At 39.1% G+C, this 16,006-nt stretch overlaps 1 protein-coding gene across 1 annotated transcript in view; it reads left to right on the top strand.

Moving 5' to 3' along the window:
- LOC124646157 (carboxy-terminal domain RNA polymerase II polypeptide A small phosphatase 1) overlaps positions 1 to 15,980 on the top strand; it is a 31,299-nt gene extending 15,319 nt beyond the window's left edge. The window contains exons 4-5 of the mRNA XM_047186238.1: positions 2,356 to 2,509; positions 10,411 to 15,980. Of these exons, the coding sequence (XP_047042194.1) occupies positions 2,356 to 2,509; positions 10,411 to 10,569 (313 nt within the window). The 3' untranslated portion in view covers positions 10,570 to 15,980. The remainder of the gene's footprint in view (positions 1 to 2,355; positions 2,510 to 10,410) is intronic.
- Positions 15,981 to 16,006: the final 26 nt, after the last annotated feature.

A 16,006-nucleotide genomic window follows, 5' to 3' on the forward strand; every position in this document is an offset into this window, starting at 1 on the left:
AATATTAATCTTTTAGTTGGATAGAATTTGGTGACCATTAATCCATTTTGGGAACCAAAAATAATATTTGTGCGAGATTTGCGATTTTTCTGATGTTATTTTATTTTTTTTGGATCATAACATTATATACTTTAGTGCCCTTTTAATAAAGTCAATTTATTTTTTTTGGAGTTGTTTATTTTATTTGGTGCCTCAGCTTAGAGTCTTGAAAATATTTTTGGTGACCGCCTAAATTATACCCCTTTTTGTAGAACGTGCGTTAGCAGCTTGCACTATTTCTGTGTTCTATTTTTCTCCTACAAAAAATCGGGCACCGATTATAGAATTTGAGTGGGAGAAAAGTTGTCGCCAGCTTCGAACTATCAGCAGTAACAGTTACATAAAGCGAGTAGCTTGAAGCAAATGTTAGCTGTGACAGAATGGATCAGCGTTGGATGGTCCGGCTACCAGCTTTCTTTCTGCATACAGCCTAATGGCGAAAGGTTGAGAAGCGTAGTCTGTGAATGTATGATAGCAATTTTCGGCGTGACATTTTGGTGTTTCCGATATAAGTTAGAACTTACATTTATTCTATAATTGACTGCACTGGGAAAAGTTGTGTTTTTCCCATAACTGATTGATTAGTCATTGTGGTAAGTGACGTCGAAATACACTGTCAGTCGATTCTACAGTATAATCGATAGCGGGATGTATATGGGAGGGAAAAAAATTAATTGTTGTTATCCGATTGTTACTTATCTAAAGATTGTTTCTAGCAGGGCAGGGGTGAACAAATGTGTCTATTACACCTTTTGTCTCCTAGCTCAATAGACTTTCAATAGACAAAGACTAGAGAAAACGTCTTCATGTCATTACTAGGTTATCAGGAAAACTAACATTAATAGTGGTCGAGGTACCCGAGCATACGAGCACCCGTAGAGATGGTGACCCGAGGTTTTTCCTCTGTGAAGTTAAAATAAATCAAATAACAACCAATTTTATGAGACGTTGAAATGGTTGAATCTATGAACAATTGCTACGCGGTTTTGTAGAATTTCTCTTTTAATTAAATAGTTATGCTTTCACAAAAGGTAACAGTTCTTGACGTGGACTCCAAAATTAACCTGTTGTGAGAACAATGGAGAAACTTGGGCCAACTGTGCCTCGTGTGCAGTTTAGTACGTAGTGGTTAGAGGTCGCGGCCAAAATATGTAGCGAACTTACTGTACTGAGCACGCTAGTACTTTGTTGCCAAATTAAATTTGAAGTTTCACGTGGGATAGAAAATCTATTTTCAATGTAGACTTTAAAAAGGATTAGACTTACGTCCAGTATTGGGCAAAAAGATAGATGTCCTGTATTGTAATTCCAAAAGCGTTAATTTGCTAATAGCATTTGTTTTGTCTAGATTATTTTTCATCAGTGGAATAACAGCTGACCATGCACTTACTGACTTTATATTATGCCAGGTTGCAGCTCGTATGCACATAGTTGCGCTTAAGATAATTCAATTATGTTAATTGGTTAGTTCTAAACGTTACAAGCCATATAATTAAATTGTGTAATTAAAAAATGATACAATGCGTGAGCGCGTTGCGTGTGAACTACAGTAATGTACGCGAGTGTGGAGCCGTTTGAATTAAATCTTTTTATGTTGTTAGTGTTATAATACTTTAAGCTAATTAGCTCGTAACATTCATGGTATTTGCTTATTATGTTGTGTGTCAAGTTGAGTGTTTAACTGAGGTTTATGAAAGTGAAATAAGTTCTCCATTCACTCATTTTATTTGTGTTTCATAATTTGATAGTGAGGTTTATAATTAAAAAATGTAATCAAGAAACAAGGAACCTATAATGTAGGCTTCAATGGACGTTGTTAGGAGACGTTTGTTAAGAATAGAAGAACTGGAGAGATAGACAGAAAAGGAGCGGCATAAGGGAAGGTGAGAAGGGAAGCCCTAACCTGCAGTGGGATGCAAGAAACTAAAAGACACTGGTCACAGTCACAATCACAACCCAAAACATAGACAGCCAGTATTATTTATCTTCTTCCTCCTGGGAACAGGGCAGGAGGAAGAAGCCAACATAAATAACACTGGCTTCTTCTTCTTCCTCCTGCCCTGTGGGTCCTGCCTGTGGGTTGTGATTGTGACTGTGTACCCTGGGAACAGGGCAGGAGGAAGAAGAAGCCACTGTTATTTATGTTGGCTACAATAAAAAGTTGCCTGTATATTAAGGTGACATAAGGTATACCTATTGCCAAGTTTGCCATCCAGCAGCATAGGTTTTGATGACTTAGTTTGACGGCTGTCAAAGGCACATAAACTTTTACATCGATATTAGGTTGTATCCTAAAGAGACTTCTCTTGTGTCCAGATGGGGCGTGTTCCGCGCTCGTCTATTCCGCGACAGCTGCGTGTTCCACCGCGGCAACTACGTCAAGGACCTGAACAGCCTCGGACGCGACCTGCGGCGCGTCGTCATCGTCGACAACTCGCCCGCCTCTTATATATTCCATCCGGATAATGCTGTGAGTATTGCTGGTCTATTTGAGGATTTCTATAACCTATCTTTACTTTGTTTTGAGATTAGAGATTGAATTTTGATATAAGCTCCATATAAATTGTCTGTCATGTCAGTTACATTTTGACATAACTCCATATAAGTCATATCGGTTATTGAAAGCCACCGTAACCGTAAAGGTACTAATACATATAATAAAGAGAAAACTGGCGTTGTTTTTTGTTAACTGAACTGATTATGTTGTAAAATTCTTTCACTATTGGGATGCTTCTCCGTACTCGGTGACAAAGGCTATATTTTATCCGGGTGCAGGATATATTTACCCTGAATTTATACGATAAAATTGCAGAGAAACATGATTTTTCATTCGATCTTTTCGGACTGTACTATCAGTTCAAAATCTCTTTATCTTGGTGAAAATTGAATTGTATCCGCTAACCAACATTTTTATGGAAATGTAGCCTAAAATGTGTCAATAGATTAAAACTGTTATAAATAGTAATTATGTCATAATCGTAACAGATAATTAATTAATTTCGTAAGTCTGATGATAATTAAATTCATTTATAACCTGACATCATACGCTATATTATTATCGGATATGTCGTAAGCTCATATACATTCATATCCAATACGTTTTTTTATACTTCGGCCGTTCAGAGAATGCGTTCCTGACACCTATCAGTTAGTCACGACTAGTGATGGGCACAACATAACACTGAGTTCGTTACCGTTCCTTCAAAATGAACCGCCGCATTATTTTAAGATTATTTTCGTTTTAAATTGGCGGAATCATTTGTTTTATATTTTAGTTATTTAAGTGGAAACCAAAAAAAGGTAATATTCATATAATAAAATTGTTTTATTTATTCTTTGTTACAAGTACATTGAATTGAATGTGCGAACAGAATATTAATCAGACTCCGATTTGCTTGAGGAGGTGGTGTCTTCATCATCATCTTCGCCTACATGTATAATTATATTATTATCAATAACAGAATCAATCCTGATATCTCGGTCTAACAAAAGCCGGGTAATCAAATAAAAACAGATCGAAAACACTTGAAAAACGTGGTCTATGCGCACGAAACGACAACGGACGACTGTTTTAGCGTCACAAAATGGCGGCCCATAACGCCATTTGGGGTTACCATTTTTAATCTAAGTATAAAAATGCGGTTTGGTCATAGTTTTATTTTTATATTTCATAAACGTTATAATTAAGTCTTATAGTCCATTATTTTCCAATTCTTAAAAAGAAAATCAAAACGTATTATTTTATATTATAACTGTATAAGAACAGATTACGATACTTGCCTGTTACTTTTAGCACAGCACTACAAAATATAAACCGCTGACATAACCTTGTATTTCAGTTCTGTGCCTTCGGCTTGACCTTTCGGAGATTACCTACCTTACCTAGAGTACACACATGCTTGCTACTTACGTCCATTCATGATAGTGTGAGCTGCGGGCGGGCACAGCGACGACCGCGCGGGGAGAGAGGCGGCGGCAGGCGCGCGATTGTAACTCGAACGCGCTCTCGTCAGTACGCTATCTTTATTCTAGCGTGCGCACGTATTGCTACAGTGTAACCGTTATATTGTGGTGTAACGTTGTTGTAACGTTTGTGTAAGAAAATATATATAACGGTAAGTTATTCATTATTTTGTTTTGTGTGAATTGTGTGTTTTAGGTGCGGGCCAACTGTGAACAAGAATGCTGAGGTCTAAGTGCTTAATTTTGCATCTGCAATTTTATTAGAGCCAATAAAATGTTTGTCGGACATACCATCCACAAACTGCGACCGATATAAGCGATACGTTGGCAAGCCAGCCACTATCGTACCTACGGGTCGCGCTGCGAGTTGCATGTTTTGTTTACATAAACATTGCGGCCCAAAACTTGGGCGGCGCGGCTCAACTTTTGGTCGGCGCGGCTCACCATTTGAGCGGCGCGGCTCACCATTTGAGCGGCGCGGCTCACTATTTGAGCGGCGCGCGGCTCACCATTTGAGCGGTGCGGCTCGATATTTGACCGGCGCGGCTCAAGGTTCGAGCCGCGCGGCCCTTAATCTAGGCGACGCCGCCCAACATTTGGATGGCGCGGCTCGATATTTGAGCGGCGCGCCCCGCGCCTTGAACCGCTCCCCAACTTGTGAGCACTCAGTGAACTTTTTCACTTTGCTTCAGATGACCCAGCTTGGAGGAGTGGTGACTCTGGGTGAACTTTTGGACGAGCATGCCGAAGCGGAGGAAGAGAACGTGATCTTGGAACGGGTGAAAGTTTTGGCTCAAGAGCATCTCCCCGATGGTTGGACGAACTGGGAGGTGACCACGGCAACGAAAGAGGAAGTCTTTGGGGAGAAAGTCGACCCAAATATACTAAACAAACTCGTAGTTGCTTTGCCTACCGTAGGGTTAGTTCGTGCCTTTATACCGGAGGCGGATCACCTGTCCGAAAAAAAGGTATAGGGAAATTCGGCACAAGATACTAGACTGGGCATTTACACGTGCCCTTATTATAGGACCTCCTGCCATCTCCAACCGCATCCGCGGATCTGCGGCGCGCACGGAATACGTGAAACAGTCGGTTGCTGCGCTTATGCCTCTTCTCCACACAAGAGCGGAGACAGATAAAATACTCTCAGGCTGTCTTTCGGAGACAGAAGAGACCAGTCGAAAGAGGAGGTCGACGTCTCGGGTCAAAGAGCCCGCGACACGTCGTCCTAGGCTTGAGTCTCCGCCGTTCTCTACTGGGACGTCACTTCAGGAAGAAAGGTTTTGTGCATTAGAGCAGAAAATGGAAATGCTCCTGGAGATAGTCACTCAAAGCAGAGGCAGAAACAAAGATTCGGACTCTGATTCTGACAAGGAAAACGATTTTTCCGATGGCGAGGAAGAAGTAAGTTCGGACGCCTCGGACGCCCCATCGTGGAAAGCCCCTACCTGGGGCCCATATCCAAACGAGCAAGACGAGCGAAACGAAAAGGAGCTTGAGTTTCGACCCACGACTAAAGAAGCAGATCCTCTTGTTCCGGAGCCGTCGTCGCAAGCCAAAAAGGAAGGCATTGAATGTCAAAGACTGGGCACTGATAGCTGGAATCGCATCAGATACAAGGACGTAGAGAAGCACTTACACGCTGCTTCGCCATTTAGCCCGCTAAAAGTAAATACAGAACTGGGTACTTTAGCCTCGCGGCTCTCTCCGTGGGTGACGAGGCAAGAAGGAATTCTAGGCACAATCACACACGGATTGTTGCTCCAGCGCAAGGCGCTAGCAGACGGGCTCAATGCCATAATTAAAAAATGCCCAGACATCAGCACGGACTTGAGACGGTTGGTGGAGGCAGAGGACTCTAAGTTCAAATTAGTGTCAGATCAACTGCTACAATATGTTTGCGCTAATAGGGCTGAAACCATTGAGGTTCGTAGAAAAACTTTCAGGCCTAAAAATGACGTCCTCACCAGCGCCCTTAACAACATACCTCCTTCGCCAACCCACCTGTTTGATGAAAAACTATTTAGCGCGTTTATTAAAGACAACGGTGGCACATCGGGAATTTTTGCCTCATCTAATTTAAATAAAAAAGAAACTATTCATTCGTTTCGGAAGAACTCATTTCGCAAAGCATCTTCGCATGCTTCCAAAAGCAAACAACCGACTGGTCGCGGTCACTCTTCAGCAGCGACCACCACCACGTCTACTCGCAGTGCAAACTACCGCCGAAGCGGAAACTCTAAGGCACCAAATAAGCATCCCGATCGACACGGAAAGGATAAGAAATTACAAAGAGGTCGTAAGTACTGACAATTTTCACGGGGGACAGTTGGAGAAATTTCAAGCTCGGTGGCAGGAGTTAGGAGCTCCAAAGAAGATTTTAAAAATTATTACAGGCTATACAATACCCTTTGCAGCAAAACCACCTTCGATTCCATTGCGCGAAAATTTAGGAAGGTTTTCCACAAACCTGTCCCCTGCTATGTCCAAGGAGATAGAGATATTGCTCAAGTCAGGTGTGGTAGAGAATTGCGAGGTTGCGAACGGGTTCCTATCAAGAATATTTCTAATACCCAAGAGAAACGGAAAGCTACGGCAAATCTTCGATTTACGACGCTTGAACCAATTTCTCAAACCCCCGAAATTTCGTCTGATAAATCAAAGTCAAGTTCCAAATTTTATGCAAGAAGGAGATTATCTCGGAAAGCTAGATATCAGCCAAGCCTATTTTCATATCCCAGTGAAAAAGAGTCATCGAAGATTCCTTGCGTTCGCTTACGCGAATCGGGTTTATCAAATGACATCTTTACCTTTCGGCCTGTCCACTGCACCAATAGCCTTTTCCAGTGTCAGCAAGTGGGTAGCAAGTTTTCTGAGAGAAAAAGGTCTTCGCGTTCTAGTCTACTTGGACGACTTCCTATTTGCACACCAAAACCCAAACACGCTGGAGAGGCACATGCGTTATGCAGTAGAAATTTTACAGAGCATGGGTTGGTGTGTCAATCTAGAAAAATCCGTGCTAAGGGCCACACAGGAAATAAAATTTCTGGGAATTATTTGGAATGTATCGACAAACCAAAAGACGCTTCCAAAAGACAAGATCGACCGGATCTCAAGAGATCTCAATCAAGTCTTAGAAACAAAGCAGTGGTCATGGGAATCCGGCACGGCATTGATCGGAAGGCTAGGGTTCGCATCACTTGTGACCCCTCTAGGAAGACTTTACACCAGGCATATGCAAAGAGCGGCAAGAAAACTGTCACAAGACCGGCCCGGGAAGAGGGTGGCAGTGAGTTCACAGGCTATTCAGGAAGCTCGTTGGTGGGCTCAAAATATCAGAAATCCCGGAAGGATCTTTGTACCGGAACCGACGATGTTTGTGAGCACAGATGCCTCCAACGACGGCTGGGGCATTCAGATGAGCGACCACCTCCTTTCAGGTCTGTGGACAGAAGAGCAATTAAAATGGCATATCAACAGAAAGGAACTTTACACAGTCTTAGTAGCTTTGCAGGAGTTCCAAGAGGTAGTTCTAGGTCAATCAATAATGGTTCAGTCAGACAACAGGACAGTGGTGTCGTATTTGCGAAACCAGGGTGGAACCAAGTCTATCGCACTGCTAGAAATGACAAAAGAAATCTTGGTCTTAGCTCAGAGTTTAAATGCAACCATTCACTCGTTTTACCTGCCCGGCCGCTACAATTCAATCGCCGACTGCTTATCCAGAGGAAAAGCCCTACCCGATTGGCACATCAAAAGCGAGATCACACAGAAGATATTTCGAAAATGGGGAGTTCCTCAGATAGATCTCTTCGCCTCAGACCAATCGAAAGTAGTACCGGTCTATGTCTCGATAGATGCAAAGGACACACAAGCTCTCTTCGTGAATGCGTTCAGCCGAACTTGGAACTACGAACTGGCGTGGATTTTCCCCCCTCCACCACTTGTACCTCGGGTACTCCAACATCTGAACAAGTCCTCCGGAACATTTCTGATCGTGGTACCTCGATGGGAGACAGTGTTTTGGAGAAGCGACCTCAAACACAGAGCCCTGGGTGCCCCGTACCTGATACCGAACTTAATAGAGAACCTAATCGACTTATCCACGAACCTTCCTCCGCCGAAGGTAGAAAATCTCTATTTGGAGGTCTGGAAGATACGGGGTGGGCGGATTTAGTAGCTGGTTTAGACCAAGCTGACGTTAACCTGATACAGTCAGCATGGCGCGATTCGACTTGGCGTACCTACGAGTCCGCATGGAAGCAATGGGTCTCGTGGTGTAGACAAAATGGGAGAAAACCTAATAGTCCTCGACCTCTTGATGTTGCTGCTTACCTGGGTTCCCTTTCACGAGTACGGAAATTAGCCCCATCAACAATTATGGTTCACAAATCTGTAATCCTTACTTTTGCCGACCCTACTCAAGAAAAACAACTAGGAAATCATCCTGTAGTGGCTGCAATGCTCAAAGCCATAAAAATTCAAAAATGTATGTCAGCAGTACCAAAGACTCAGATCTGGAACATTCAAGACTTATTTCAGTGGCTAAAATCGAATATACCTGATAAGGAAAGTATTTTTCAAGTATCTCGTCACGTGGCGCTTCTTCTATTGCTAGCTTCAGGTCGACGTATACATGACCTCACCCTCCTTATGATAGACGACCAGCATTGTGAGAGATCAGATTCCTCAATAACGTTTTGGCCAAGATTTGGCTCAAAAACAGATAATGACAGGAACCGTCAATCCGGATGGCATCTAACATGCTCAGGTGACATGGATTTGAGTTTAGTAAAATGGATAAATTGCTTAATAGACGTGACTAACAGTAGAAGGAGGGCACGAGAGGGCTTAAATAATTTGTTTATTACAACGCGAGGGAAGGTTAAAGCAGCTTCCAGAACCGTTATTGCGGGCTGGTTGAAGGCACCCTTTAAGGATATTGGCATAGACTGCAGCCCAGGCTCGGTTCGATCAGCTGTAGCTTCTAATGACTTCCAGAACAACGTACCGCTGGATGATATCTTGAAACGAGGGAACTGGAGAGGCTCGACAAATTTTTTCAAACACTACTGTAAATCAGTAGAGCAGCCTCGAGGTAGAAATGTTAATGTTCTTAATAATTCCTTTAATGCAGTGTAAGACTGAACATTTGATCTCATTAAAGATCTCAATCTTTACCTAATGTTTATTTATTAGATATAAGAAAGGGTCAGGACCCTGTTATGTTTAAAATGATAAGGTTTAAGAGTCAGTTTATATTTGCTAAATTGTTAAACTATGATGAAGAATAAAGATTTTATGTTTGATAAAGAAGAATTAGTTATAAAACTGTATTAATAGCATTTTATCGTTAAAAGATACGTTTGCTGTGATCGTACAAGACTTGAACTGATTTTGTACTTACTTGTATAACAGCCATTGATTCTAATTTTAATAAAACAGCTTGATTTTGAAGATGAGAACCTAAGGTTTTATTTCTCACCTTTATCACAGTACGCTTAATAGCACCGGCAGATGATAGACACGTCTCCGAAAGGTCAAGCCGAAGGCACAGAACTGAAATATCACCGTTTTCCACCCCGAAGGGAAGAAAACGATTATTTCAGGTCTTGCCGAGGCTTGACCTGAGCAAGCTCTTGCCGGCTTTCGGAGATAGGTACTGACGAGAGCGCGTTCGAGTTACAATCGCGCGCCTGCCGCCGCCTCTCTCCCCGCGCGGTCGTCGCTGTGCCCGCCCGCAGCTCACACTATCATGAATGGACGTAAGTAGCAAGCATGTGTGTACTCTAGGTAAGGTAGGTAATCTCCGAAAGGTCAAGCCTCGGCAAGACCTGAAATAATCGTTTTCTTCCCTTCGGGGTGGAAAACGGTGATAATAGCGCAGTATAGATTTAGAAAAATATTGTTTACCAAGTTATTTGACACTCAGTTTGGCACAAAATTATAACATTCATTGATTATTGATATAATAATGTTGTTTTAATGCTCCTCAATTGTTAAAACGGTAAACAACCAGCAAAAATATTTTTATCGTAACTGCAACGCCATTGCAAAGTTACGTCGTCAGTTCAATCGCGACGTGTCAGGAACGCATTCTCTGAATGGCCGAACTATAGTCGTTACATATCAATTCTGCATGACTTAGTTTATTTACAGCAATTTATTGAAAAAAATTGCAAGAAGTTAAGCAATTCCTTGGTTCAGAGAAACGAAACTATAGTTTTAAAATGTATTTACCATATTGAGTTTTTGTTACTTACGTTTCTGTATGAGTAATATTATTCATGACTAATCAACACCATTTTCTATAATGTATGACAAATGCACGGGTTATCGAGATACTATTTTAAACAAAGGATTATCTTATCTGTAGAATCTGTAACTAACTGGATTGTATCGTTTCAGGTACCTGTCGCGTCATGGTTCGACGACATGACAGATTCAGAACTTTTGGACTTGATACCGTTTTTCGAGAAACTCGCAAAGGTGGACAGTGTATACACAGTGTTGCGGAACTCGAACCACCCGTACAACCCGACGGCACACAGCTCGCCCGGCACATAGCGCGGCGCCCGCCACCCCTGCGGCCTGCCCGCGTCCCGGGCCCCGCGCCGGGCCCCCTGCGGCCTGGCCGCGCCCCGGGCCCCGCGCCGGGCCCCCGGGGCCCTGTGTGCTGGGCCCCGCCCGGCGTCCGCCGCCACCTTCCTCCAAACACTCATCAAGAAAGGAGCGAACTTCGTCTTAAGTGCCAATTTTGCCTTCTGGATAGTGAGGACATTATTTCTACCTATTTTACATTTTAGGTATTTCTTAGTGCGTAAGTGGTCTGTATGATGGATTTGTGATGATAATTCTTTATTTAACATTTCCACTCTCTGGTGAGCTTGCAAACGAAGTGTTCGTATATATTTGGACGTAATTCTATCGATATTTCTCGGGCTGACTAACGTAATGTTTAACGTGTATTTTTAAAATGCAATCGTCGTTCATTGATTTCATTTTCATAACTATTCGACAACTTATATCGTGCTTGGGATCAAATACAGATAAGTTAGGATATGTTTACCTTCGTGGTTGCAGTTTATTATGTATCGCTCATTTCTGGTGTTTTGTCAGAATTGATAGGAATCGATAAATACCTAGGACAGGTCGCATCTCTATGATTTGCCTTCGACTTTGACTACATATATATGGATGTTTAACTATAAATTGATAGACTTGTAACATAATCACGAATTCTAAAATTCGACTGCAATTTAAGCATTAGTATCCAGCACTAGTGAAATGTGTAAATATTTTTATAAGAGAGTAATAATGATGGTCGCCGCTTGAATCATGGTTAGAGTTAATGGTTAATGTACATACATTTATATAATATATGATAAACAATTGAATTGTAAGAGATTCGCTCGTGGCAGAACAATAGCACTTAAGGTGAACAGCGTCGCACTCGCCGTGACTCGTGTTACATTCGTACTCTTAATAACATTAATAAATAGGATTATAATTAATTATTTTATAAGAATATCGAGAGTTATGAGAATTATTTATTCAACAAAATATTATTTTATAAAAAATGAATTTACATTTTGTATCTAATTTCTAAGTAAAAATACTTATTTACGTATTATTGTAATGATTTGTGAACTTTTGAATAAAGGATAGTCGAAAGTGAAGTGTCAATTATTAAGAAGTGAAGTAATACGGGTCACTTGAAGGTTTGTGCACATTAGACGGCGTATTGAATTATCCCACATTTCATGTAACATATTATTAACTTTAGTGTGTACATACCTTTGTGTTTTACGGTAAAACTCCCCCCTAAGTAGTTATTGCATTGGTGACAATAAGGAGTCAATCGCGACAGTGTCATATGAGTGTTTTTTTTTTAAATAATTAATTATGAATTAAATACTTTTAATTGTATGTTACACACGGGTGAACGTAGTATCAGATCAACTTGGCATCTAAACATATTCATTATGTTGTTTCTGCTCCTGCGTAGATTGTGACGTCACTGGCAAAAATCTAAATATTATGCCCGATACTATAAATTTTAGCAACTCTAGATCAAACATAAGAACATGTATTCTATCCTTCTTTGGGCATTTGATTGTCACAATTCCTACACGAGTAGAACTCAACGCGTGCTTAAAAATATTATAATAAAATTCATCATCTCAGTATTAATCTAGCTTTGTAGTATTTGATGCCATTTTTTACAAAAAATAAAATAAAAACTTAAATGATATATATGAATTTTAACGAAATATTTTTATGATGGCAATATTTTTGTATGGTAAATTATTCGGTATCAAGTATTACCAACGTCATGTTCCGACTGCATACGAGGTTGAAGCGATATTATACATAGAACGTGTACAACGGACGAGGGATTATTAACGTAATTAACAAAAATGTTTATTGGATATGGAAACCTTTTTTTTTTAGTCCAAATTTAGCATTTATTGTATCGGGAAATCGGCGTTTTAATGCATTTGTTTTGCGTTGAAGCGAAACGTCCGGGACAAGTCGGTGAAGCTCAATATTTCCGTCTACCTTTAATATCGTAAATAATATAATCGTATATCTCCTTGCTTCAAAATGCGGTCGCAACATTAAAATTTCAAAATTTTCTATCTGACGTACGTAAGAATTGATTAAATTAGGTAATACTAAATGGTGCTTTCAGTATTAGTTGATTAAGCAGCTCGAAATTATTGTCTGTTAAGTAAACTACGCACATTCGGTTTATACTATTGGTATATAAAAATTTACATACTGAGAAACACAATTGGTTGACAAAAACTTGAACTTTGAATAAAAACTCCTTGGCATATTCACGCCATGTATTTATTTGTTTTAATTGCTTAGCAAAAAGGTTTCATTGTTTTTGTATTATCTTTTGATGTCGAACTATTATTGTTTGTAGGAGCTTGTAAATAAGATTTTTATTAACTTAACTGATAAAATTGAAGTTTTTTTTTAAGGTATCAATGTAGTTGATCACTTTTCTCTTAATATACGCGTTAGTTTGTTATTTAGTGACTACACACACAGGTGTATGTATGCCTGTAGCGACATCAGTAATTTCAGTAGGTGGTTGGGTGAGGAAGGAGTTAGGTAATTACCACAAAGGATATTGACGAATATCACAAGAAGACAAGAAGAAATAGTCGTAAACTGCAAGTAAATCTTCCTTCTCGTTCTCTTCTGTTCACCAGCCACCTACAATATACCACATACATTTAGGTATATATACGCTTATTGCTAGGTGTATCCTTGATATCAGCAGATTCACTGTTCGCTTGTAATCCACGTTGCAGAGGCCATATAAGTTAGACAATTATAGTCCTCCGAAGCCAATCACTACGTAAAAAACTTCCACTATTTGAAATAACGGACGCACATTCTATTCTTGACAAGTTCAAAGGCGGGACATAGACATTCGAGGTTCATTAGTGAAATAATTCAGTTTATTATATCAGAGAGTATTATTGGTGATAAACGGACTGTTTCGATAGAAATCTAGTGATGATCGATCGTGTTTTTGACGTAAAAAATGTAATTAGATTGTACTAAATGTGCGCCCGTTTAGGCTGTGTGCACATTATTGAAAATTATTTAGTCTTAAACCTACATTCGATAAGTAAATGCAAATTTTAATATTCTAAATGCTCCTGCGACTGATTTGTACGACATTTTTCATAAATGTGGACGCGGCTTTACATTGTTCGCCATGTGGATTACAATGATAAACACAAAATATCGTCAGTCGTCACGACGTCACCATAGACCCACGTAGACAGCATTTATTTGTAAGCATTAACATAGACGTAGGATGTTATAGTAATATATACGTTGATTTCTATAGACTTAAGCATTCTGTTGTTTTAAATGACGCGTTTTCTTATAAATGTATTTAGCTTGATAGGAACCACCTCCCTGTGACCATCTTATTTAACTACTATCGATTTTAATATTATCGTATTTTTTTATCGTCCAACAATGTTATTTAGGAGAATAATTGTTAACGTTTATTTAAAAATGCATGCAATAAAATTCGATTGATATTTTGCTATTAATAAATATCGTATTTTTAATAATGGGTATAAAATAATAAAAGTAATACTTTATGTCTAACATTATAGCGAGAATTTGTTTCGTTGTTGTATCATTAATTTGGATTTTTTATGTAATTTAACATTGCTATGTATAAGGACTTATGAAATTGAAATGTATATGCAATAACTTGTTTTTTTCTTGTAATTTTTCTGAATGAGCTTATTTGTTGAAGTAATTGTTTGAGATTGTTTCTATCGGTGCTTTTAATGAGTATTTGATGTAAGTGATACTCGGTTTTTACCGCAATAGTTTATTTCTACAATAAGTTATCGATCCCCAACCCAATACTGTTGGTTATGGTAATTATCACATGGATAATGGTAAGGTGAAGGCCGAGTGTCATTTATATTTAAGTCGAATTGTAAGAAGTTGAACAGCTGGTCATTATTTTCAAATGGATGCAATTTGTGTCGCATTACGTTCCGCAATACCCAAGATAACGATTAATATTTTAAGGTGATAGATACCTATTGTGATCACGCGACAAGAATTGCAAAGCAGAATTTATTTTATTACACACACCTTTAATTGCTTGTAAACAAAGTACAAAATACATTGCTGGTTTTAACGTTACGAACAAATCTACGAGTCAGTTATTACGATTCTTTAAGTAAGGTTGTGCTTATGCTGTACCACATATCTTTTGTATTTGAGTCGATCGGTCATCAATCTTGCCTCTAGAAAGTAAATTATGTAAAAATACTCTCGAATTTTATATACACTTGATAAAAACAATAGCTACCCACCTGTCACTGCCTTAAACTATGAGATTGCCCCAAAATTTAATCTATACCTGGAGCGGTATATCGAGTTTATATTACATGGAATATTTATATGTATAATGTAATTGATAAATTGTATGCAATATTAGATTTCCTCGTATCGTGTAAAAAAATATGTATTAAACTTTTTTACGCGAGGCTTGCGTATCTCTCTAAATTATTATTGTGACTTGCAATGAAGGAATACAAAGGATCGGTATTGTAGTCATTTTTCTACAAAATATACGTTCTTTTAACGCATCACATCACGCCTCTATTGATCTCTTTACCGCCTCGCTGCGCAAATAAAATTGTCACCCAGACACCTGATAAAATTTTAATACTCAATGTCTTTAGTTTTAATATTATTTCTTAAAAAGCTCTGATCGAAGCTGACGGCGCGTCCGTGGCGGTGAAAAGATTTACGCCTAGCAATATTTTTGTTGCAAAATATCTATGCAGTGGCTGTTTCCCATGAAGCATATTTATGTGAAAGTTTGTATTTTAGCCTCGCTTAAAAACGTTACTATGTCAATTTACCGCTCTTCCCCATAAAGACGTGTATACTTGTGTATTAAAGATTTTATAATATATCCCAGAATATGCTTAACGGATGTAACTTCCAGCTTATATAAAATAAACAGTGCAATATTCTTTCTTTAAAAAATATACATAAAATGTATTCTGGACTTTAAAGCTTTACATTTAAGATTCAATTTCACGTAACAATGAATTTTAACAATAAATAGAAGTTGGCATATTGTAGATATATTGTACAGCATTACGGGGACTCGTTTTATAGAAATACAAGACGGTTGTAATTCTGGTGTGTTATGTATTTTTATAAAGTTGCGTCCGTATCGGTATTGTGAACATTTTGTACCTATCAGACTAGGCACGTGAGAGGACTATAATTATATTTATGTAATAATAGCCATGAAAATAATAGGGGGAGACACGAGAGTAGCTAGGTAACATTTACCTGAGACGAAATTTATATAATGGTGTACATTTTTGATATGACGTTGTACAAAAGAGACATTTGGTATGTTATTTTATAGGAATGAAATAAATAGCCTTAATAAACAATAAGTGTTTTTAATTTTAACTCCCGT

This window comes from Helicoverpa zea, chromosome 3 (genome assembly GCF_022581195.2).
Source record: "Helicoverpa zea isolate HzStark_Cry1AcR chromosome 3, ilHelZeax1.1, whole genome shotgun sequence".
In the NCBI taxonomy this organism is placed as follows: domain Eukaryota; kingdom Metazoa; phylum Arthropoda; class Insecta; order Lepidoptera; family Noctuidae; genus Helicoverpa; species Helicoverpa zea.